This window comes from Bactrocera oleae, chromosome 3, assembly GCF_042242935.1.
Source record: "Bactrocera oleae isolate idBacOlea1 chromosome 3, idBacOlea1, whole genome shotgun sequence".
Classification (NCBI taxonomy): domain Eukaryota; kingdom Metazoa; phylum Arthropoda; class Insecta; order Diptera; family Tephritidae; genus Bactrocera; species Bactrocera oleae.
The window spans coordinates 52,971,282-52,996,826 of record NC_091537.1 but is presented as its reverse complement, the minus strand read 5'-3'; the positions used below and the strand labels follow the sequence as shown (position 1 = coordinate 52,996,826).

The window sequence follows — 25,545 nt, the reverse complement described above, 5'->3', positions numbered from 1 at the left end:
TTCTTTTTAGTCAATGCATTACATTTATTTCTTTTATTGTATAGAACATTTTATTTTATTTTAACAATTAATATTTCTCCATGCTCAACCACGCATATGCGACACCTAATTCGGGATTGCCTCAATTACCTATTTAATGGACTGCTTCGGTTCAGTCAGATTTCTGGGTTTGATTTTGTACACCTTATTGTTGAAATCTCCGTTGCCACGGACAACCAATGGCCGAAGCTCACTGTTTTCTTGTCACTATGACTATGACACTGTCTAATTTTGAACGTGTTTCCTTTAAAATCATCTCATACCATCCAAGAGATAAAATTTAATATCTCTGGCTTGTTTAGTGCTTGATTTATTGCGCTTTTAGTAGTTTTTAACAGTACCGTTCTATGGGGAGTGGGCGGGGCTGTCACCCGATTTCACCCATTTTCACACCGTCAATAGAGATGCTAAAATTATTTGTTCCGAGTGAATGTTTTTATTATAGCTTCAGTGGTATAGGAGATATGCATATTAAACTTATTAGGGTTCCGGACCACGCCCACTTAAAAAAATCATTTTTTATTGCAACTGCCCCTCTCTAATTTGATCCTGTATATCAGACGGACGGACAGACAGACAGTCACCCGGATTTCAACTCGTCTCTTCATCCTGATCGTTTATATATCTATATCATTATATACCCTATATCTAACTCGATTAGTTTCAGGTGGTACAAACTACCGTTAGGTGAACAAAACTATTATACTCTGTAGCAACAAGTTGCGAGAGTATAAAAAGATACAATGAATAACACTTCTGATAAGATAAATAACATTGTCTCTCAACGAAATCCTAGTGTTACAGGTAAAGTGCGCAGTCCTTGAAGCCTTCAAGTCAGTTTGGCGCAAACATATTAATCTAATTAAAACTCCCCCTACTAGTATAATTCTCACTCATACATAATTATATTTAATTCCTCTCAATTATAAAAAAAAATAAAAAACCTGTAACAATCCATAGCCCCCTAATTTTAATATATTTCCAACTTTATCAACAAATTATCGACCCCGAAACTGGAGCTTTAACAGGAGCTAATTTTGGTTCTTATGTGGCTACCTAAGGCTTTTTTTGGGAGTTTATTCGTTTAGAAGTGGTAAGATTCGTGAATATTTTTTACTATTTCTTCTTTGATATCCTTTGAATTTGTTAATTTAAAAGATAGATCTTTTTTTATTTTGACTTTAGGTAAGTCTAAATAGTTTATTTAAAATATTAATTTGTGGTGTCAATAATATGAGTTAATCATTTGAGATCGTGAAATATTTGTCAATTTGTAGAATAAAATTTTAATTTTAATTACTATTAGAATAATTTTATTTACATCTAGTTTATTATTTTTATTAAATGATTATTCTGTAGTTTGAAAGTAAGAGGTTGTAAGTTTAAATTCTGTTAGAATTGTAAAAACTTTTTTATTTGATTGAATGATATTATTAGTTATATCTTTTGTTTAATTGATTGCTTTGTTAATAATTTATTACAGGGATATAAATATTAATCGATTTAATTTATAGATGGTTTAGGATTAGTTTCTTATTGTTTGGTTATTTATTTTCCAAACCTGAAGTCTTACAATGCTAGCGTGTTAACTGCACTGTCTGATCGTATTGGGGTTGTGGAATTTTTGTTGGCAATTGCTTGAATATTAAATTATGGGAGTTGAAACTATTTTTTTGTTGAGGACAAAGAATAATGTAGAAATAGAAATTATTGGAGAGTTGATTATGTTAGCGGCTATAACTAAGACAGCGCAGATTCCTTTTTCATCTTGGTTGCCAGCCGCTGGGCTACTTCTACCCCCGTCTCTTAGTTCATTGTTCAACTCTGGAAACTGCTGGGATTTATCTATTAATTCGGTTTAATATTTTATTGAAAGGTAGACGATTAAGGGGTTTATTACTAATAATTTCTAAATCAGCTACATTTATGGCTGGAATGGAGCTTAATTTTGAGTTCGATTCAAAGAAGATTATTGCTCTGTCTACGCTGAGACAATTACGGTTAATAATGTTAATAAAAAAATAGGTTAATAAAAGATAAAAGTTAGCAGATTTTTCTCGAACGTCATACTTCCTTAGTTGGAGATTGACCTCAGTTCTATCATTACCAGTGATAGGCCTCTTTTTGGCTTCATTTAATAGAAATTAAATTGATATAACAATCTCATCTAATAGAATAAGGGCATTAAACACCTAGGATTAGGTCGTAACTAATTGCAATAAATCGCCGACGACAAAGCGCCACAACATTGTGATGTTGGTAGAAAATCCGAGCTATGCCGAAAAAAAATAACGAACGGCCGCCGATTGTCACCGCTTCCCTTGCCCCTCTAACAGCTTTGCCCACAAATCATCGTAAATAAGTATGTTTATATATGAGCATGCATACATATTGACGCAGATTTTTGTGAGCCACGGAAAAATATTTTAAAATAGTAAAATATTTTAAATCGACAAAAGCTATGTTGCCAGTTTTGTCAATTTTTTCTGTGCTTTGTGGGTTTGCGGTGTTGCAACTTTCCTTTCTGGAGGGAACATCAGAAATTTGTTCAATATATGATTTTTAGCTTTTGCCATCGTCGCGAAAAGACGCTTGTAGGCAAACGCATGCTCGGGGAGATGAGAGGGTGTCTGTTTTTATGAATGAAGCGAGGTTGCTTTTTGGAATTTAGCCTGCGTTCATGAATGAAAATGTTGTTTTTGTGTGATTTACTATTTGGCTGACATATTGACTTGTGACGATTGTTGTTTTTGTAGAACAGTTTTCGTAGTTTTTGCGGGTGACATATTAACATGTGTACTAATATTCATATGTATGTAGGTTGGTTTGTGTATGCATTATTTGTTCGGCAATATATATTATATTGTAAAGGATTCTTCGATAAATCGTCTAACTATAACTCACTCTTGAGCTCGATCACTGGATTGTTAAATTAAAGTCCCAATTTAATGCTATACACTTATCTTTATTTCCAATGCCAACAACTTAACACTGCTCGCAATTCAAACTTATAACTTATTGCTTATAGCTTAATTGCTCTTTACACGGCAACACTCGAATTAGAACTGTGTGCACAATCCGGCAGCCCTTATATAGTAAATTTTTAACAAAAGTTCGCTACAAGAACATTCTGGCAACTACGAATTCGCTGTCTAGTTGCTTCTGGCAGTTTATCGATAACTCTGATTTGTTCTGGTACTCGTGTTCGCCACAATATGTTGACACATAAATCAATGCGCGCACATATAGTGTATTGATATACATATTCAGATATATGTACATATGAATATATACTTTTAAGATTAATATGAAGAAGATGTATGTATACGTTTTAATAAATTTAATCACCATTAGTAAAAATTATCATACAAAATATTTATTGGGAATGCATATTATGTAAATATAATATTATTAAATGCCCAAACTGACTATAAATATTATTTTGAAAATTACATAATTTAATAGAGTGCTATCAATTTTGCAGGCATTCATAAAAACATTCGCATAATGAAATTCATATCAATGAATATTATTGCATATAAACGTATAAAAATATAAGCCAAAAGGCTAACATTCGACTCTAATATCAATGCAAACTTCTGAGCATAATTTACATTCAAAGTCAGCTCTGTTTACACGCCACTGTTAAAATGGACATAAACATGATTTAGGGCGCAATTACGCAGAAGTCAGTGCAAATGTCCCAGATATCAACAGAGGTGTCAATATCGACACAATTTAAAGAGCAGGTTGCACGTAAAACCCAACAAATAGCAGAGGTTTCATCACAAATTTTTGTCGACACAGTTGGAATAGCAGTACGTAGCGCGAGATGCACGTATATCATCAAAGGTGACCTCAAAAAAAGCAAAAGTGTCCTCACAGATTTGGGAAGAGCGAGATGAAATTAAAACTGAAGTGCATAAATTGAAAGATCATCTCCGCGAGCTACAATTAAATCGGCCAATTACGTCAATAGCTTCTGCCAAGGCAAAACCTCCATCCTTTCATGACACAGTTCCGTTTCATGTTTTTAAGCTTTAATTCGAAAAGACGGCATCTGCAAATAATTGGAACGTTGAAGATAAAGTTGTTTGTTGCATTAAAAGAATCTGCAGCGGAGATATTACAGACCATTCCATGGGTGTATTAGAAAGACGGTATGGTAGTGAGCACAGGAAGCAGATATTTCAAATCGAGTTGCGAAATCTCCGCCAAAAAGCCAAAGAGTCTCTGCAGGAGTTTTCAGCAGAGATTGAGAGTTAGCTCACTTAACTTATGCACATAAATCCGTGGAATAAATCGAGGACATAAAAATTCATGTTCGAAACTGACGTTTGCGAAACTGTTTCGTATGCTTTGATACAGGAAACTGCATCTCTGCTTAACAATCAGCATTTAAAGCTCATAAAGTAGAAATAGAAGAACACACTTGGGTAAACCAATTATTTGAAAAAAATTGAGCACTTTAGAAAAATCTACAGAAGTGCGTAAGAAAAATTACGGTTCGGTTAAATGTTTCAACTGCGGAAAAAGTGGTCATATTGCACGCAACTGTAACCAGTCCAATAATCTAGTTGGATGTAAACACAAAGCTGCGGAAGATCAAGCAAGTGTCAATTTTAACCAATCATTAAACTAAAGCGAGCCAGCCGAAAAGGGTACGGGCTGGCTCCCGCAAGCAAAAGCCCTGTAATCTCCATTTCGCAAAAAAGTAGGAATACAAGTAACATCACATTCCATAATTCGATCTGATCTGGTTGATAAAGAACTGATACCATTACCTGGGGCAAATTTGGGTACCGCAACTGGAGAAGATAATCAAGTTCCCGGAAAAGTAACGTGCGAAATCGTAAATGGAATGGCAGCTGTGTTACACAATTTTATAGTTGCAGATATCGTCGACGAAGTCATAATTGGAGTAGATTTTCTAGCGAATCAAGGAATCAAAATCGATATGAAAGTAGGATTATGACCTATACAAATATGGAAGTGCCACTTATGTTCGGTTACGATAATAAATACAACGATAGACGAGTGATAATAACAGAGAGCCAGCACATTCCACCAAAATCAGAAGCAGGTATTTGTGTGGTGTATTGTTCAGGCCACAAAACAATCTACACCAAACTTACTTATAGGCAAACCCCTAGCTATGGCAAGACAAGATAAACGTGTTCCAGTAAGAGTACTTAATGAGTGCAAGTTGCCAATCAAACTATCCAAAGGAGCTATATTAGGGCAGTGTCAAGGGATTGATTGAGTCCAAAAAAGTTTTCCATTTTTAAAAAGGAAGTAAGCTACTTAGGACACAAAGTGACAACAGAGGGTATTTGCACAGCTAATGAAAAGATAGAGGCAGTAAAAGATTCGCCATTTTCTAAAAATTTACATGAATTGTGGAGTTTCCTTAGACATTATACTTATTATAGACGATTCGTTTCAAATTTTGCCAGCGTAGCTAGTAGCCTCCATTAACTCACGAAAAAGAACAAGAAGTGGCTTTCCAAACTCTGAAGAAACGATTAAGTATATGTTCGCATACCCGGTCCCAGGATCAGCGTTTATTTTGGATACGGATGCTAGTGGATTTGCAGGAGGAGGCGTTCTATCACAAGTCATTGATGGGCATGAGAAAGTGGTTGCGTATTACAGCCAAACCATAAGCAAGCCAGAGTGAAATGGCTTCTACAATTCAGGAACCCAGAAAGACAGTTGACACGGTGGATTGAGAGACTCCAAAGTTACGACTGCGCTATAGAACATCGAAAAGGTAGTAGTCATGGAAATGCTGATGTCATGTCCCGCCGTCCATGTAATTTCGAATGCAGACATCGTTCGAAAGCTGAGGCCAAAGAAGACATTATATATGTCTGATTAATGACTATAACATCAGACTGGGTTCCGGAGGAGCTACTTAAATGTCAGCAAGAAAATCCATATTTGAATAGTGTAATTCATGGATTGGGGATGAATAAACGTCCAATGAGAGAAGAAATAGGTGCAGAAAGTCCAGTCGCAAAGTAGTGGGCACAATGGAATAGTGTGAAGTTAGTGTCTGGCTTCATGTATCGCGTATGGGAAAGCGAAAATGGGCAAAGCTCCCGAGCTCCGATAACTGTTCCAAAATTAAGAATTCCCGAAGTTCTCAACGAGCTGCACAACAGTTCAATTGGATGACACATGGGTATCACTAAAATTTTGGAGAAGTTAAAACAAAGATTTTATTGGGTTGGTTGTCGTCAATCAGTAACAGAGTGGATGGCCAATTGTGTCGAGTGCATTGCTGCTAAAGGGCCGCGGTCCAGGAGTCATGGTCAGATGAAGCAGTACAATTGAGGTGCGCCGTTTGTTTCCTAACCAACAGAAAGATCATTTGAGGACAGTTGTGGACAAGTATCAAAAAGATTTGGATACCCACATATCATAGTTCTTGATGGCTTCTCGGTCTGCTATACATGAAACAACGGGGCAGACTCCAGCAAGGGTAATTTTTGGTAATAATCTTCGACTGCCGATTGATTTAAAATTTGGAATTAACGCCAACGAAAGAAGAAATGCTAAGGCATTCAACAGCATCCTAGAAAATGAAATGAGCGATATATAAGGTTGTCAAATATCTCCTGTCCGAATTCTTCGCAAATAAGGAGGGGGGCTTCTACGAGGAAGGTATTATGAAGTTGCCGTCTAGATGGAAACAGATCATCGAACAAAACGGCACATATTTTAACTAAATCCGATCACTGTAACACTTTTTATAAAGCATTGAATGAAGAGCAAAAAAGCGGAAGGGAGATATTTGACAACCTTATACATGCTATGGTGAGACAGCGCACCAAAATTATGAGCGATAAAATGAAAGCAAAATACGGCAAGGCAATGTACTCCGAAAAAACGTTTAATAAAGCGCCGCTAGGACTCTATACGTTGCGTATGGGTTTCGTCCTCTGCAACAAACGAATTATCTGGGTCGCTATGATTTACGTGTCGGTGCTCAAACTCGAGACTGGATAATGGTATGAGCACCTCATGCTTTCGGGACACTCTTCCAGCCGAAGGTCGTCACTCCCATCCTCTGCCGTTCCTAGGGCCCAGTGGCCTTCCACTATCTGCCCTAAAATAAGAAACGATAAAATAGTTACGTATGAAAAATAAACAGTAATGTATTTATTATTACCTTTGTTGTATTAAGGTTTCCCGAACTTATTTTCTTCTATATGAACAATTTGACCAGGGCCGCCAATTTTACCTACCGGTACCTGATTATCAACCTGGTATAATAGTAGCGCTGCCTAAAATTGGATATCTGATAAAACTATTTTTTCGGACCTCCGCATGCGGTCAATGTGATGCATATGCATACATTAAATTGAATACATGAGGCAATGATATTTTGTTGTTCTCAAACCATGTACCGTTCGACCCATCGAAAAACGCCAACCGTGCTTTTATCGCATATCAACAGCGTCAAAATAAAATGAATTTTTCGCGAGTGTCAAATTTTGTAATATTTTATCAATATTGCACATTTATTTCCAACACTGTAAGGACATTCGTACATCTCACCACACCACGGTTTGGCGGTTTGTTAAAATCTATTCAAGAGTCTTAAGTAATACTTTTAACAACTTTAAATTTATAATAACATACCTGATGAACTTGCAGACATTTTTTCAAAAATAACAACGATTTGAATAAGTCAGAATAAAAATATATGTGCTTATAACGAAAATTGTGTTAAAAAATAAAGTTTATTAAAACCAAATATTAAAATAATTGATATAAAATTAATGTTTAGAACTATGTAGTAAAGTGTTGGTGAATAATGAGTGCATAATATAAAAGAAAAATTTAACTATAATTCGAGTGATTGCGAGATAAAATTTGTACAATTTTTAACATATATGCTAAATTCTCAAAAATTAGTTGGCTATTATATATATTCGTGAAGTCGTGGGCTGGCATACTAAAGCCGACCGAAAATGTCTATGTATTTGCATAAGTTAGTTCCATCATTATGCACCTTTGCATCCCACCAACAAAATTGCGCTGTCTGAACAGGTCTAAGCTATTATGATATGATATATTATTCACTATCGAAAGGATATGTTGTTTGAATGTAGTTCCGATTTTTACGAAGGTCTATATTACAGAATACATTTGTTTATTGGAGTTATAAGTGCATTAGTTAAAAAAAAGAAATTATTAAAATGGAAACAGCTGAATCTGAAAGACAGAAAGAAGGGAAGTGTACTGAATTTGTAATAAATGGTGCCGAAGTTAATCAAAATAATGGTAAATAAGTATATATTACCATAGAAACTTTTGTTTATTTGTTTTTCAATCATGTACATATGTATAGGAAATTTTAGAAAATCGTCTACGAATTACGGATCTACCATCCCTAGAACCCTGTGACCTTCCACTCTCCGTCCTAAAAAAGAAAAAATTAATTAATTAAGTATAAAAATAAATAATAATGTATTTATTATTACCTTTGTTATATTTTCGTTTCCCGAATTTGCTGTCGTCTATTTGAACAATTTTACCAGGGCCGCCAATTTTACCTACCGCTACCTGGTGATCAACCTGGTATAAAACTACCGTTTCGCGGCAGTAATTGTACCAGTCACATATGGTAGCGCTGGATAAAATTGGCTCCTTAATAAAACTGTTCTTTCGCACCTGCGAATGGGGCCAATGCGATGCAAATGCATACATTATATAAAAAATTTGAGGCAGTGGTATTTTTGCGTTTTCAAACCATGTCCCACTCGACCTCGTCACCGCAGTCCATTTACGGCAGGCACCTTGCCGGCATCGGAATATGCCAACCGTACTCCTATCAGATAAGGATACCAACACAGGTATCCTATGGGTACGGCTTAATTTGCTTTTTAAAATTACCCTTCTCCTCTGCAAACGATATACATTTCTCACTAGTGTCGAAATTTTGGATTATTTTAGGGAAATTCCACATATCCTTGATTTCGGACACTGTGAGAACATTGGTTTTTTTTACCACACCACGGCTGGTTGACGGTTCGTTACAATCTATTTAAAATTCTTAAGTAATATTTGTTATAATTTTAATTTCTAATAACATACCTAGTGTATTTCCACTCATTTTCTTAAAAATTATCACGATTTAAATAAATATGTAAAAAATATAAACACTTGCGGAATGATTTATACGCACAATATTCACCAATTCAATTTGAATATGAAAATGAGAAAACGGACAAAAAAAGAAACGGTACCTTATTTAGTTGTAGAAAATTCCGTTTTAGAAATTGAAGTTTAAAGAGAGTGATATACCCTCCTTAACATTAATTTTTTTTGTTCAGATTTCCTGTTTCCACTGGCGGCCTTGGGCCGCGCTTCAAAAAAAATAACCCTGGTCGGTCCAACACCGGGGTGTGCATAATTCAGTCGCACAAACTTCTTTCCGCACTGGCGGCCTTCGGTCGCGCTTCAAAAAAATAACCCTGGTCGGCCCAAAACCGGAGTGTTCATAATTCAATCGCGTCAAACTTCTTTCCGCATTGGCGGCCTTCGGCCGCGCTTCAAAAAAAATAACCCTGGACGGTCCAATACCATAATTTATCAAACGAAGAGAATTAACAAAATTATAGTTCATGTATTTGGGGTATAATCCTTTTTTATTATTCATTTTTATTCGCTTTCAAAATATAAATATATATATATATATATATATATAATAGATATGGCAACACTGATTATCTGACAACATGGAACCCATTTGTTATTGTGCATATAACCAAAATTGTGTAAAAATAAAATGCTTATTTAAAGCAAATATTTAAATAATTAACATAAAATAAATATGTAGAAACATTGTAGTGAAGTGTTAGTGTATAATAAGTGCATAATATAAAAGAAAAGTTAACCATAAATCAAGAAATTTTGAAATAAAATTTGTGAAATTTTCAACTTAAAATGCAAATATCTCGAAAACTATAAGTTTCCGGCGGCAATAATTATATATATTCGTGATCTGGAGAATCTTCTCTATCCAACCATACCCCTTTTAACCCTGAAAATGTGGGATGCTAAACTAAATCCCACCCGAAAATTGTGTAAAAATAAGGAAAAACTTTAGTATACCGTCCTAGGTTTTCGGGGATAAAATGGGGGTCGGCTTTAGAATAACGTCCCAGGCTCTCGGGGATGAAATGGGTATGGGCGGAGAGAGGAGATCCTCCAGATCAAGAATATAGTGGATATAAAAGTGGAAAATATAAGTGTATAATTCATTTGAAATCGAAAAAATGCGTACTTTAAATAGTCGACATTTTGAACTTTAAACCCAAATATCTCGAAAACTATAGGACTCAATCTGGAGGACCTCCTCTATCCGCCCATATTCATTTTATCACCGGATTCGGAGAATGAACAACAGAAGTCTAAAATTCATTATATATATTTCGAAAAGTTATACCCTTTTAACATTTCAATTTTTTAACATCACATACTATAAGTTTCTTAAATACTATAAGTTTCCCGGGCTATTGCAATATATATCTTCGGGTCGGCTTTAGTATGCTATCCCACGATTTCAGGGTTAAAAGGGGTATGGTTGGATAGAGAAAATTCTCAGATAAAGAATATAACCGCCGTAAACTTATAGTTTTCGAGATATTTGCATTTTAAGTTGAAAATTGTACAAATTTTATCTTACAATTTCTCGATTTAACTTTTCTTTGATATTATGCACTTATTATACACTAACACTTCACCACAATGTTTTTACATATTTATTTTAGGGAAAACTTCAGTAAGGCTGCCAATGCAGAAAGAAATAAGACGCGAAAGGGATAACGCCCACCCCGATGTTGGATCGTCCAGGGTTATTTATTCGAATTGGGACCTTTGGCCGCGCTTCAGAAAAATAACACTGGCCAATCCAATACGGTTTATCAAGAGAAGGGAACGATTAAAATTATGGTTCATGTATTTGGGGTATAATCCTCTATTATTCATTTTAATTCATTTGCAAAATATAAATATATATATATATGATAGCTATGGCACACTTATTATCTGTCAATAGGGAACCCATTTGTTATTGTGCATACAACAAAAATTGTGTAAAAATAAAATGCTTATTTAAAGCAAATATTAAAATAATTAATATAAAATAAATATGTGGGAACATTCAAGTGAAGTATAAATGTGTAATAAGTGCATAATATAAAAGAAAAATAAACTATAAATAGAGAAACTGTTAGATAAAATTTGTGAAATTTTCAAATTAAAATGCAAATATCTCGAAAACTATAAGTTTTCGGCTGCTATAATCATATATATTCCTTATCTGGAGAATCTCCTCTATTCAACCATACCCTTTTAACCCTGAAATCGTAGAATGGTATACTAAACCCGACCCAATTATTTTTATATTTGCTTTGAATAAGCATTTTATTTTTGGGTCGGCCTTAGTATACCGTCCCAGGTTTTCGGCGAGGAAATGGGTATGGGCGGATAGAGGAGATCCTCCAGATAAAGAATATATATAGATACAGCCGCGAGAAACTTATAGTTTTCGAGATATTTACGTTTAAAGTTGAAAATTTCAACTATTTAAAGTATGTCTTTTTGCGGTTTAAAATGAATTATACACTTATATTTTTCACTTTTATATCCACTAACACTTGACTAATTCGTTTTTAGAAATTTTTTTTATATTAGATTCTGCATAAATAGCTTTATTTCAATATTTAAATCATTCTTCAATTTTATTTATTTTAACAATAACAAAATGGTTGTCAATGTCAAAACACCAGTGTTGCCATACTAATACTTATATTTTGTACACGAAGAAAAATAAAATAAACAGAGAGATTATACCCTAAATACAGGAAACAACGCAAAAAGAATTTCTGCGCGTATAAACCTTGGTACATCCCCCTGTTGGAGCGCCCAGGGTTATTTTTTTTTGAAGCGCGGCCGAAGGCCAACGCAAAAAGAAGTTCTGCGCAAAAACCTTGATACAGCCCGGTGTTGGATCGACCAGGTTACTTTATTGAAGCGCGGCCGAAGGCCGCCAATGCAAAACGGAGTTCTAGTCGAAAAGACCTTGTTACATCCCGGTGTTGGACCGACCAGGGTTATTTTTTTTTTTGAAGCGCGGCCGAAGGCCGCCAATGCAAAACGGAGTTTTAGTCGAAAAGACCTTGTTACATCCCGGTGTTGGACCGACCAGGGTTATTTTTTTTTTTGAAGCGCGGCGGAAGGCCGCCAACGCAAAAAGAAGTTCTACAAGAAAAAGTATTATCTGTTTTAATTACTTTCAGTTCAATTACAAAAGATGTCGATAAGGTAACACTGGTTATTTGACATTTTGCAACCCTTTTGTTATTGTCAGAATTAATACAATTTAACAACAATTTAAATATTGAGTTACCTATTTTTGCACAATATAGTGTAGAATAAATGTGTACAAACGAATTAGTGAAGTGTTAGCGGATATAAAAGTGAAAAATATAAGTGTATAATTCACTTTAAATCCAAAAAATTCGAGCTTTAAATAGTTGAAATTTTCAACTTTAAACGTAAATATCTCGAAAACTATACCCGGCTATATATCTATATATTCTTGATCTGGAGGATTTCCTCTATCCGCCCATAACCATTTTATCCCCGAGAGCCTAGGATGATATACTGAAGTTTTCCCTAAAATAAATATGTAAAAACATTGTGGTGAAGTGTTAGTGTATAATAAGGGAATAATATCAAAGAAAAGTTAAATCGAGAAATTGTAAGATAAAATTTGTACAATTTTCAACTTAAAATGCAAATATCTCGAAAACTATAAGTTTACGGCGGTTATATTCTTTATCTGAGAATTTTCTCTATCCAACCATACCCCTTTTAACCCTGAAATCGTGGGATAGTATACTAAAGCCGACCCGAAGATATATATTGCAATAGCCCGGGAAACTTATAGTATTTAAGAAACTTATAGTATGTGATGTTAAAAAATTGAAATGTTAAAAGGGTATAACTTTTCGAAATATATATTTAATGGTTGCGTTGATAATGTTTGAAGCGGGCGGTCCTGCTGCTGGCACGTCTTGTCAGTTTGGCGTCCGTGAGAAGAAGGGAAGAATTGCAGGATGAAGGAGAATGGGGTTGCTTATGACTTTAATATAAAATTGTAGTAAAGGGTTGCCGGTCGGTAGTGTTGTGCGTTTTGACGGTCGGCAACATAGTACAACATAGTTGTAGCCTGTCGGTAGTGTATGATGTTGCCACAGTATCCCCCTTCAGACTGGGCGATCGCTTATGATCATAAGTAAAATCCTCGTACGGGAGGTATGCTGGTTTTAATCGGTCTATGGAAATGTTTTCTGGTTTGCCTTTTATTGCGATTGTGTAATATTTTTCCGCGCGTGATAAAACTGTGTACGGTCCTTCGTAAGGTTTCGAAAGTGATGGACGAACTGAATCGTTTCTTACGAAGACATTTGGGCAAGTCGCAAGGTCGGGATGCACGAATACTTTCCTCTGTCCATGCCATGCTGTCTTCGATGGTCTGATTGTGTTCATTACGTCTCGGAGTTGGGTAACGAACTCTGTTTGGGTTTTGAGTCGGCTGTCGTGTGTGAAAAATTCTGAAGGAATTCGCAATGTCGTGCCGTAAATTAGTTCGGCCGGTGATGCTCCTAAGTCTTGCTTGTAGACGGTTCGTGAGCCTAAGAGTATAGTAGGCAGGAAGTCGGTCCAACGTTCTGAGTTGATGCATAAAATGGATGATTTTAAGGTTCGATGCCATCTTTCTACTATTCCGTTTGCCTGTGGATGATACGATGTTGTCTTCAGATGCGTTATGCCGAGCGACCTTGCCAGCTCTGTAAATAGGGTGGATGTGAATTGACGACCGCGACAGTAGCGGTTACCAGCGTGTAAAGGAAAGGGACCTACGACGTCGATGTTAATATGATCGAATCGCGTGTCACCAGATTCGTAGCGTTTAAGAGGCGTAAATGTGTGTCGAGTTATTTTAGCTTTTTGGCATTGCTCGCATGCTCTTGCGAAAGCTACACTGTCTTTTTGGATTCCAGGCCAGACGAATCTGCTGGTTAGGAGTTTGGCTGTAGCACGTGTACCTGGATGGCATAGCCCATGAGTTGTTCGTAACACCTCAGAACGAAACTTCTTTGTAATGAATGGTCTAATGTTGCCAGTTGACGAGTCGCAGATTATTTGTTTGTAGCATCCGGGTATTGTGAATAATTTTAGCTGAAGAGATGAATTACTATTGTTTTGGCGAAGGAATTTGAGCTCTTGATCGACTTGCTGGTCTTCGGCAAGTTTGGAGTAGTCTATGCTGTTTGCGTGAATTTGTGCTATTCTTGAAAGCATGTCAGCTGTTACATTGGCTTTCCCCTCTACGTGGCGAATATCTGTGGTTATTTGAGAAATGTAATCAAGTTGGCGAGCTTGACGACTCGAGCATTTTTCAGGATTCTTCTGGAATGCATAGATTAGTGGTTTATGATCGCTATATATGTGACAGGTTCGTCCTTCCAGCATGTATTTAAAATGGCGGACGGCCATAAACATCGCTGTGAGTTCTCTGTCATAAGTGCTGTAACGTACCTGAGTTTTGTCGAATTTTTTGGAGAAGTATGCTAACGCTTCAAAGTTGCTTCCTGTTACCTGGTGCAGAACAGCTCCTGCGGCTGTCTCCGAGGCGTCGACCCATAGTGACATCTCAGCGTCTTTTGAGGGATGTGCCAAAAGAGAGGCATTCGCAAGCTGGGTTTTACATTTTTCAAATGCTGCTGTCGTAATATCAGTCCATTGAAGCTGAGAGCGATCGTTCTTTTTGTTTCCAGGGCACCTGGCTAACAGAGGTATTTGCGTTTCGATGGCGTGTGGAATGAATCGTCTGTAGAAGTTAATTGTGGCTAAGAATCGCTTGAGGCCATTGACGGTAGTTGGTTTTTCGAGATCTATAATAGCTTGTACGCGGTGCTTTAGTGGTCTTATTCCCTCTGCTGAGACAGTATGACCTAAAAAGATGATTTCCGTTTTTCCGAAGACAGACTTGGTAGCGTTGATCCTTAAATTGTGCTTCTGTAGACGTTCAAAAAGTCGGCGAAGGTGTAATAGATGTTCGTCTAGAGATGATGATGCTACACAGATATCGTCCATGTACGGGAATACAAAATCTAGTCCTCGTAGGACTTCGTGTATAAGCCTTTGTAATGTCTGCGCTGCATTACGAAGACCAAAGGGCATATACAAAAATTCGAATAGGCCGAAAGGTGTGATGATGGCCGTTTTCGGTACGTCTTCTGGATTTACAGGAACTTGATGGAAGGCTTTTTGTAGATCGATCTTGGAAAAGATCGTCTTACCTCTTAGATTGCTAGTGAAATCCTGAAGATAGGGTATTGGATACCTGTCTGGGATTGTAACGGTGTTGAGTGCTCTGAAATCTCCACATGGCCGCCATGTACCGTCTGCTTTCTTTACCATGTGAAGAGGACTAGCCCAACTGCTGCTCGATGGACGGCAAATGCCCAGTTTTATTAGACTGTCAAATTCTGCCTTAGCCGCTGCCAGTTTATCTGGAGAAAGACGTCTTGGTCGTGCTGATAAGGGCGGACCGTGAGTTTCGATGTGATGGACCACCTCGGACATAGCTGTGCTTCCGAGTTGTGCCAACCGTGTTATGTTACCAAACTCTTTAAGTAAGCTCGTATATTCGCAGGACGTGTCAAATGTTTTTACTGATAAGGCTTCGCTACTGACAAGTTTTCCTATCGACGCTACTGATGTTAAGTTGTCGACTAATCGTTTCCTTTTTAAATCGACCAGTAGCCCATAGTGGCTTATAAAGTCGGCTCCTATAATTCCGCACGTAACGTCAGCGATCAAAAAATTCCAAAGGAATTCGCGTCTTAAGCCTAAACCGATTTTAAGGAGGACTTCGCCGTATACAGTGATCGGGGTACCGTTCGCTGCGTATAACTTTACCGTCGATGATTTCATGTTGTTTTGGACAATTTTAGGAATTATGGAGGCGTCTGCTCCGGTGTCTATCAAAAAATTATGTTTGGAGAGCCCGTCAAAAAGTTTCAGGCGGTGTGTGACTGCAGGGCGTAAGTTACAGATGTGCGTTGCAGTCTTCGATGCAGATAGTCATTTGCTTTTCTCCAGGTTGTTGTATGAGCAGGGTTTCCTACATGTTCGAGCGTTGGCGCCGAACTTATGGTGATACCAACATAACTCGTTCGTGTGCGTAGACTCCTGGTGCACATATCGTTGGTGTCACTGCCGGCTTTGGCTGCGGCTCCTTGGTCGTCGCGATTTTATAACTTCCATCTGCTTCGTGAGCTGAGCGATCTCATTTCGGATTTCTCGTAATGTAATTGGCTCATCGCTGGCCTCCTTGGGGGCGCTTATTGCTGGTTGTTGATTACCTACTACGTTAATTTGTCGAAAATTCATAGAATCGGCGATGGCGTCTGCAATTGCGATTTTATCTGCAACGTCACCTTTTGATGCGATTACCGCAGCCTGAGCGTGGGGTGGTAGACGTGAGGCCCACAGATCGATAAGTACTGTTTCATAGAGCGCGGTGCCAGCCACTCGTCTCATGTCGTTGAAAAGTTGGCTTGGCTTTAAGTCACCCAGGGGCATATCCGAAAGAATACGTTGCACGCGACGTTGTTGGCTGTCTGCAAAATGTGCTATTAGTTTGGATTTAATGTACTCGTAGCGGTTAAGCGAAGGTGCTGAATCGATGACTGCCCTTAACTCCATTAGCTTGCTTGGAGGAACTTGTGCCATGACCAGGTTGTATTTCCTTGTGTCGTGTGTCACACCGGTAGCTGCGAACCAGAACTCCAATGACAAAAAATACGACTCGATGTTTGTTTCGTTTATATTGGGTGGGATTATGCGTGGTACCATAGCTGCGTCCACGTGGAAATCAGGCTGATGCACCTCGATTGATGATCTAGGCAAAATGCTTTGCGGTTGCACTGCCTGTCGAACGTTCGGGGGTGACGGTGTTTGCGCGTTATTTTCACCTTGTTGTGCCATTTTGATCACGTCGGGGTCACCAGTTTTAATGGTTGCGTTGATAATGTTTGAAGCGGGCGGTCCTGCTGCTCGCACGTCTTGTCAGTTTGGCGTCCGTGAAAAGAAGGGAAGAATTGCAGGATGAAGGAGAATGGGGTTGCTTATGACTTTAATATAAAATTGTAGTAAAGGGTTGCCGGTCGGTAGTGTTGTGCGTTTTGACGGTCGGCAACATAGTACAACATAGTTGTAGCCTGTCGGTAGTGTATGATGTTGCCACATATATAATGAATTTTAGACTTCTGTTGTTCATTCTCCGAATCCGGTGATAAAATGAATATGGGCGGATAGAGGAGGTCCTCCAGATTGACTCCTATAGTTTTCGAGATATTTGGGTTTAAAGTTCAAAATGTCGACTATTTAAAGTACGCATTTTTTCGATTTCAAATGAATTATACACTTATATTTTCCACTTTCATATCCACTAACACTTCACTAATTCGTTTATACACATTTATTTTACATTATATAGTGCAAAAATAGTTTAATTCAATAATTAAATTATTGTTAAATTCTATTAATTCTGACAATAACAAAAGGGTTGCAAAATTTCAAATAACCAGTGTTTTGGATTTGGTCGGTCTACCACCGGGGTGTATCAAGGTATTTTTGCGCAGAACTTCTTTTTGAGTTGGAGGCCTTCGGCCGCACTTCAAAAAAAAATAACCCTGGTCGGTTCACCATCGGGGTGTATCAAGGTTTTTTTGCGCAGAACTTCTTTTTGTGTTGGAGGCCCGGCCGCACTTCAAAAAAAATAACCCTGGTCGGCCCAACACCGGGGTGTATCAAAATATTTTTCGCGCAGAACTTCTTTTTGCGTTGGCGGCCTTCGGCCGGGCTTTAAAAAAATAACCCTGGTCGGTCCACCATCGGGGTGTATCAAGGTTTTTTTTCACAGAACTTCTTTTTGCGTTGTTTCCTGTATCTAGGGTATAATCTCTCTGTTTATTTTATTTTTCTTCGTTTACAAAATATATTAGTATGGCAACACTGGTGCTTTGACATTCACAACGATTTTGTCATTGTCAAAATTAATAAAATCGAAGAATGATTTAAATATTGAAATAAAGCGGCCAGGGTTATTTATTTGAAGCGCGGCCAAAGGTCCCACTTCGAATAGGAAATCTAACCAAAACAAGTAAGGAAGGGCTAAGTTCGAATGTAACCGAACATTTTATACTCTCGCAAAGTGGATTGACTGATATTTTCGGTAGAAGGTCAACTATAGGCACTGGGGTCCACATATTTAGTACTTAGGGGCTTGAACAGTTTTGGTTCGATTTAGACAATTTTTGGTCACAAGGTGGCATACTTTAAACGAATTATTCACGCAAAGTTTTACCCCGATATAATCATTGTTGCTTGATATGCATAGTGGAAAGTGAAAGAATCTGATGGAATTGAAAATGCTGTTATATGGGAAATAGGCGTGGTTGTAGTCCAATTTCGCCCATTTCTGCACTATAACATAGAAATATGAACGTTATGCACCGAATTTGGTTGAAATCGGTTAAGCAGATCCCAAGATATGGGTTTTCACCCAAAAGTGGGCAGTGCCATGCCCACTGACTAATTTCGAACGCGGTTCTTATAAAGTCATCTCATACCATCCCAAAGATAAAATTTAATGTCTCTGGCGTGTTTAGTGCTTGGTTTATCGCGCTTTTAGTATTTTTTAACAGTAACGTTATATGGGGAGTGGGTGGGCTTGTCACCCGTTTGCACCCATTTTCACACCGTCAATAGAGGTTCTAAAAACATTTGCTCCCAGTGAATTTGGTTATTATAGCTTAAGCGGTTTTGGAGATATGCACATTAAACATATGAGGGGCGGGACCACGCCCACTTTTAAAAATTTTTTTAACTGCAGATGCCCCTCTCTAATGTGATCCTTTGTACCGAATAACAGTGGTCCGATTACGCCCATCTGCAATACCAACCGTCTTACGGTACCAAGAAACATGTGTACCAAGTTTCATGAAGATATCTCAATTTTTACTCAAGTTACAACATGCACGGACGGACGGACAGACCGACGGATATACAGTCACACGGATTTCAACTCGTCTCTTCATCTTGATCATTTATATATATATAACCCTATATCTAACTCGATTAGTTTTAGGTGATACAAACAACCGCTAGGTGAACAAAACTATTATACTGTGTAGCAACAAGTTGCGAGAGTATAAAAAAGTAATGGCAAAGAGGGTATATCACTCTCTTTAAACTTCATTTCCTATAACGGATATTGTTACAACTAAACAAGGTACCGCTCAAAAAGAAGTTCAACAAAAAAAATTGAAATTGTCATAGAGGGTATAACATAATCCTGAACATCAATGCTTTCTAATAGTTTATTTTTATAGGTTTTGGAGTCCTGTATTTTGGGACTACCTGTTTTCAGTTCTTTCATTTACAACAGATGTCGATAAAGTAACACTGGTTATTTCCCATTTTGCAACCCTTTTGTTATTGTCAGAATTAATAGAATTTAACAACAATTTAAATATTGAGTTAACTATTTTTGCACAATATAGTGTAGAATAAATGTGTACAAACGAATTAGTGAAGTGTTAGCGGATATAAAAGTGAAAAATATAAGTGTATAATTCACTTTAAATCCAAAAAATTCGAGCTTTAAATAGTTGAAATTTTCAACTTTAAACGTAAATATCTCGAAAACTATACCCGGCTATATATCTATATATTCTTGATCTGGAGGATTTCCTCTATCCGCCCATAACCATTTTATCCTCGAGAGCCTAGGATGGTATACTGAAGTTTTCCCTAAAATAAATATGTAAAATCATTGTGGTGAAGTGTTAGTGTATAATAAGTGCATAATATAAAAGAAAAGTTAACTATAAATCGAGAAATTGTAAGATAAAATTTGTACAACTTTCAACTTAAAATGCAAATATCTCGAAAACTATAAACCCTTTTAACCCTGAAATCGTGGGATAGTATTGTATACTAAAGCCGACGCGAAGATATATATTGCAATAGCCCGGGAAACTTATAGTATTTAAGAAACTTATAGTATGTGATGTTAAAAAATTGAAATGTTAAAAGTGTATAACTTTTCTAAATATATATAATGAATTTTAGACTTCTGTTGTTCATTCCCCGAATCCGGTGATAAAATGAATTTGGGCGGATAGAGGAGGTCCTCCAGATTGAGAATATGTATAGATATAGCCGCGGAAAACTTATAGATTTCGAGATATTCCCGCGGGTAGATTTTAGAATAGCATTCTCCTAATTCGGGCTTAAAATGGGTATTTTTTATTTTTGTTCATCTGCAAAAAAGGGTATGGTAACACTTATTATTTGTAAGGAAACATAAGAGTACCATCCCATGATTTCACGGTTAAAACGATTATGGTTGGATAGATGAGACTCTCCAGATTAGGAATATATACAATTATAGCCGCTTATATAAACTTATAATTTTCGAGATAATCTCATTTTAAGTTGAAAATAATTGTGCAGTTATTATTCACTAACACACATTGTTTCCACATATTCAATGTATTGTATATCAATTATTTTAATATTTGCTTTAATGCTTTATTTTACTTTTTACACAATTTTCGTTATAAGCACAATAACTAAAGGGTTCCATGTTGACAAAGTGTTGCCATATCCTCTTTAACATTACCATAGGGAAAAGGAAGTTAGATGAGTTGTGTTAGTGGGGCATGCAAAGAGGTGGTTAGTATCATGCGGACACTCATTGCACGCAGGACATATGTTTGGAATTTCCGGATCTATTCTGGATTAGTAGGAGTTTAACCTGCTACAATATTCAGAACGTCGTTGCGTGAAGGTCACTCTGATTTACCGAGGCAACTCGAGGTCTACGTCTGCTGTGGGCAGTGGTTTGACTCCTAGTAGTACGCCATTTACTGAGAGGGAGTCGGTAAAGGTGTTGATGGCTCCACTGTGAATGGCGGTCAGTGCTTGTCTGATGTCGTCGACGTAATCAAGGAAGGACTTCTTGATGTTCCTAGGAGGCGGTTCCGCTTCAAGCAAACGACTGCAGGGGTGGTTTCTGCGAAAACACCCTAGCAGGAACTGCTTGGAGAGGAGCATGTTATGTTCCTTAACCGGAAGCATAAGGGCCTCACTGCAGGTGTTCTATTGGGGACATCAAGAGGCATCCCGTGATAGTCCGGAGTGCAGAGTTTTAACAAGTCTGAATCTTCTTCGTTTGCGTGGCACTACATCCATGCGACCATATTGGTGAAGCGTAGTTTAGGACCGGCCAGCCGATTGCCTTGTATGTTGCCAACAACGTTTCTCTGTCTTTTTCCCAAGAGCTGCCGGCAAGCGATTTGAGGATTTTGTTGCGGCTCTGTACTTTGGCTGTTATCGCGGTCGTATAAGGAGTGAAGGAGCACAGACTGTCTAATGTAACGCCTAAAATTTTAGGGTTGTTGACTGTCGGAAATATTGTGTCATCGACTGAAATGTTCAGATCCAGTCTGTACTCCTTCGTCCAGTTTGTGAAAATGGTCGCTGTGGATTTAGTGGGGGTTGGGGTAGTTTCGAGATGTAGAAATTAAACAGTAGAGGGGAGAGGACACCACCCTGTTTAATTATTCTAAGTTTGGAGTTTTGATCTCGAAACAGTACGGATGAATGCCGACCGCTCAGGTAGGTCATAGTCCACCGCTTCAGCTCTGGAGGGAGCGTTGGTTGTTTTAGGTCCTCAAGTAGGGTTGTGTGATTGACTGTGTCAAAAGCTTTTGACCAGTCCAACGCTACGAGGATCGTCCTCTTGCAGGGTGGCTTCTGGTTTAGGCCATTAACTATCTGGGCGTTTATGACGCAAAGTGCTGTGGTGGTGCTGTGCACTTTTCGGAAGCCATGCTGATGGTCTACTAGACTCAGGTGGTAAGTAAATGTCGGGAGTAGCAATGCCTCAAGTGTCTTCACTACTGGGGAAAGGAGAGTTATCGGGCGATAAGACTCCCCGTTGTTGGCGGGTTTCCCACGTTTCAGTAGTGGCACCACCCTTCCGACTTTCCACACATCGGGTATTTGAAGAGTGGACATCGACAAGTTGAGGACTTTGGTGAGGTAGCTTACTCCCGTCGAGCCTAGATGTTTTAGCATCAGCGTGCTTATTCCGTCAGGGAAAATGGATTTAGACGATTTGGCATTTTTGATGACATTCAGAACCTCCCCATCGGTGAAAGTAAGTGGTGCGAAGTCTTTTGGCATTTCGCGCAGCCGTCAGGTAACACATCGTTTGGCCTTGTCGGGCGAAGGGTGCAGTTTAGACTGCCGGCTAAAATAGCTCCCGCATTTCTTCGGGTCCGAGGAGGCATGGCCATCGAATTGAATTTCAACCCGGTCGTCATGTTTCCTCGGATTAGACAAGGCCTTGACAGTAGGCCAAAGCTTACTTACACCGGTGGAGAGATTGCAGGACTTCAGGTGCTCTATTCATTTTGTCCGCTTATGTTGGTTTACCATATGCCGAATCTCCAAATTGAGATCCCTTTTCTGGGGTTCACAGGGATCGGGATGGCGTAAGGTGTCGCGCTCGTTGGCTAATACAGCTGCTTCGGCATGTCACCGTGGAGGTCCTTTCTTGGCCACTCGACTGGAGTGGCGGCGCAGTGCGCGAACATAGTGCAGATTGTACAGCCGTTGAGGCAGGTGTCGCAGTAGTTTGCCACGTAACTCGTGGTCCACTCCCTATGGGTCTTAAGGTGGCTCGATCCATTGCATATGTTGCACCTAACCGAGGTGGAGTTTGGATGGAGCCTGGCCGATCCAACACCGGGGTGAACGTTATTCTTTCACTACTTCCTTTGGTAGCCAGTCAAAAAAATATTCCTGGCCTTTCCAACACCGGGCCATTAGTTCATTCCTTCGACCGCCAATTAAAAAAAAAATAACCTTAGCCGATCCAAACCCATGATTTATCAAGAGAAGGGAACGAAAGGATTATGTTCCTGTATTTGAGGTACAAACCTTCTTTTTATACTCTCGCAACTTGTTGTTACAGAGTATAATAGTTTTGTTCCCCTAACGCTTGTTTGTATCACCTAAAACTAATCGAGTTAGATATGGGGTTATATATACATATATAAATGATCAGGATGAAGAGATGAGTTGAAATCCGGGTGACTGTCTGTCCGTCTGTCCGTCCGTCCGTGCAAGCTGTAACTTGAGTAAAAATTGAGATATCTTCATGAAACTTGGTACACATGTTTCTTGGTACCGTAATACGGTTGGTATTGCAGATGGGCGTAATCGGACCACTGCCACGCTCACAAAACGCCATTAATCAAAAACAAATAAATTGCCATAACTAAGCTCCGCAATAAGATACAAGACTGTTAGTTGGTACAAAGGATCACATTAGGGAGGGACAACCCCGCTCACTCCTCATGTAAAAGTACTGTTAAAAACTACTAAAAGCGTGATAAATTAAGCACTAAACAAGCCAGAGACATTACGTTATATCTCTGGGATGGTATAAGATGATTTTATAGGAACCACGTTCAAAATTCGAAAGTGGGCGTGGCACCGCCGATTTCAAATTCGGTACATAGTATTCTTCTCATATTTCTATGTTATAGTACGAAAATGGGCGAAATCGGATTACAACCCCGCCTATTTTCCCTATAACATCATTTTAAATTCCATCTGATTTTTTTCAGTTTCCAGTATGCATATCAAGCAACAATGATTATATCGGGGTAAAACTTCGCGTGAATAATACGTTTAAAGTATGCCACCTTGTGACCAAAAATTGTCTAAATCGAACCAAAACTGTTCAAGCCCCTAAGTACTAAATATGTGGACCCCAGTGCCTATAGTTGACCTTCTACCGAAAATATCAGTCAATCCACAAAGAAATCTCAAACGAGTATACCATTTGACTTTGCGAGAGTATAAAATGTTCGGTTACATCCGAACTTAGCCCTTCCTTACTTGTTTTTTTGTTAATTTTGATTCGTTTTCAAAATATGTAGATATGACAACACTTATTATTTGTCATCCTGGAACCCCTTAATTGTGCATATAACGAAAATTGTGTAAAAAAAGTGTTTATTTAGAGCAAATATTAAAATAATTGATATTAATTAAGTATGTAATAAGCATATAGTGAAGGGTTAGTGAATAATCGCTGCATAATATTAAAGAAAAATTACCTATAAATAGAGAAACTGTACGATAAAGCTTGTAAAATTTTCAACTCAAAATGCAAATATCTCGAAACAATAGCTTTCCAGCTGCTATAATTATATATATTCTTAATTTGGAGAATCTCCTTAATCCAACCGTACTCTTTTAACTCTGAAATCGTGGGATGGTATACGAAAGCCGACAATTATTTGTTTGCATGCAAACGTTTTGTCATAGTGTAAATAAGTCAAATTTAAGAAAACTTTAAATAGAATTAAAACTTTTTGTGCACTATTTATGATTACATAAATGTGTAAAAACTATTTAGTGATATCTAAGTGGATATAATATACGTGTGGAATTCATAATACATAGAAAAATTACGTACTTTAATTTGTGAACTATAAGTCTCCTTCTGCTATATGTGTATGGGTTCTTAATATTGAGAACATCCTCTATCCGCCCATAGGCATTTTGTCCCCGAAATCGGGGGATAAAGTTTTCCTTAAATCTTAAACTCGTGTTAGTCACACAACAACAAATGTAAATCAAAAAGAAAGGATACCCAGTACAAAGTAAATAATAAGTAATTATTACTAAAATATCAATTCACTAAAATATCAGCGAGTGCGGTGTTAAAATGGGTATCAGGGGATAGAGGACGTCATAGAACCAATAATACTTACAATGTGACGAATTTGAAAATATAATATATTAATTATGTTGCTGTTTTTTTATATATCTACTTTTTTTATTTTAATCATTATCTAAATTAAAACTTTTTGACTTAAAAAAATTAACTCTTACTACTTCATTCTGCATCACCTTACTCAATTTTAATAGTCTTTCTCGAATTCATATACTTTAAAATGAATGATTAATTTAATTATTTAATTGAGGCTTTGACATTCTGCACAATGAATGACGAAGCCCTCACAAAAATTATGGGCACCTGTAATAGCTCGCCTGATATTACCATCGCTAGCGGTGGTCTGATAAATAGCATAACCTGGCGACCTATGCTAACTCTCGCATCAGACCATCTGCCCATAATTATCTCGATCGAGAAACCTCCCGACTTTATTTCTGTGGACAACCGCACCTTCATAAACTTTAACAAAGCTAACTGGGTCGGCTTCACAGAATTTACTGAGAGCACCTTCAACGCACTACCCATTCCTACGGACGTCATCGTTGGCGAACGTCAATTCCGCAAGGTGATCGCTGCTGCTA

The 25,545-nt window shown here is 37.8% G+C and overlaps 1 protein-coding gene and 1 pseudogene across 3 annotated transcripts in view; both read left to right on the top strand.

Moving 5' to 3' along the window:
- Positions 1–782: 782 nt before the first annotated feature.
- LOC138856077 (NADH-ubiquinone oxidoreductase chain 5-like) lies at positions 783–2,064 on the top strand (annotated as a pseudogene).
- A 5,818-nt stretch (positions 2,065–7,882) lies between these two features.
- The window catches only part of LOC106623482 (MPN domain-containing protein CG4751), a 263,160-nt gene continuing 245,497 nt past the window's right edge, over positions 7,883–25,545 (top strand). For 2 of the 3 annotated variants that reach the window (XM_070106625.1, XM_070106623.1), the window contains exon 1: positions 7,884–8,334. In XM_070106625.1, coding sequence (XP_069962726.1) covers positions 8,308–8,334 — 27 coding nt within the window. In that variant the 5' untranslated portion in view covers positions 7,884–8,307. Of the gene's footprint in view, positions 8,335–25,545 lie in introns of all 3 variants that reach the window. The other variant, XM_070106622.1, reaches the window with a different exon arrangement.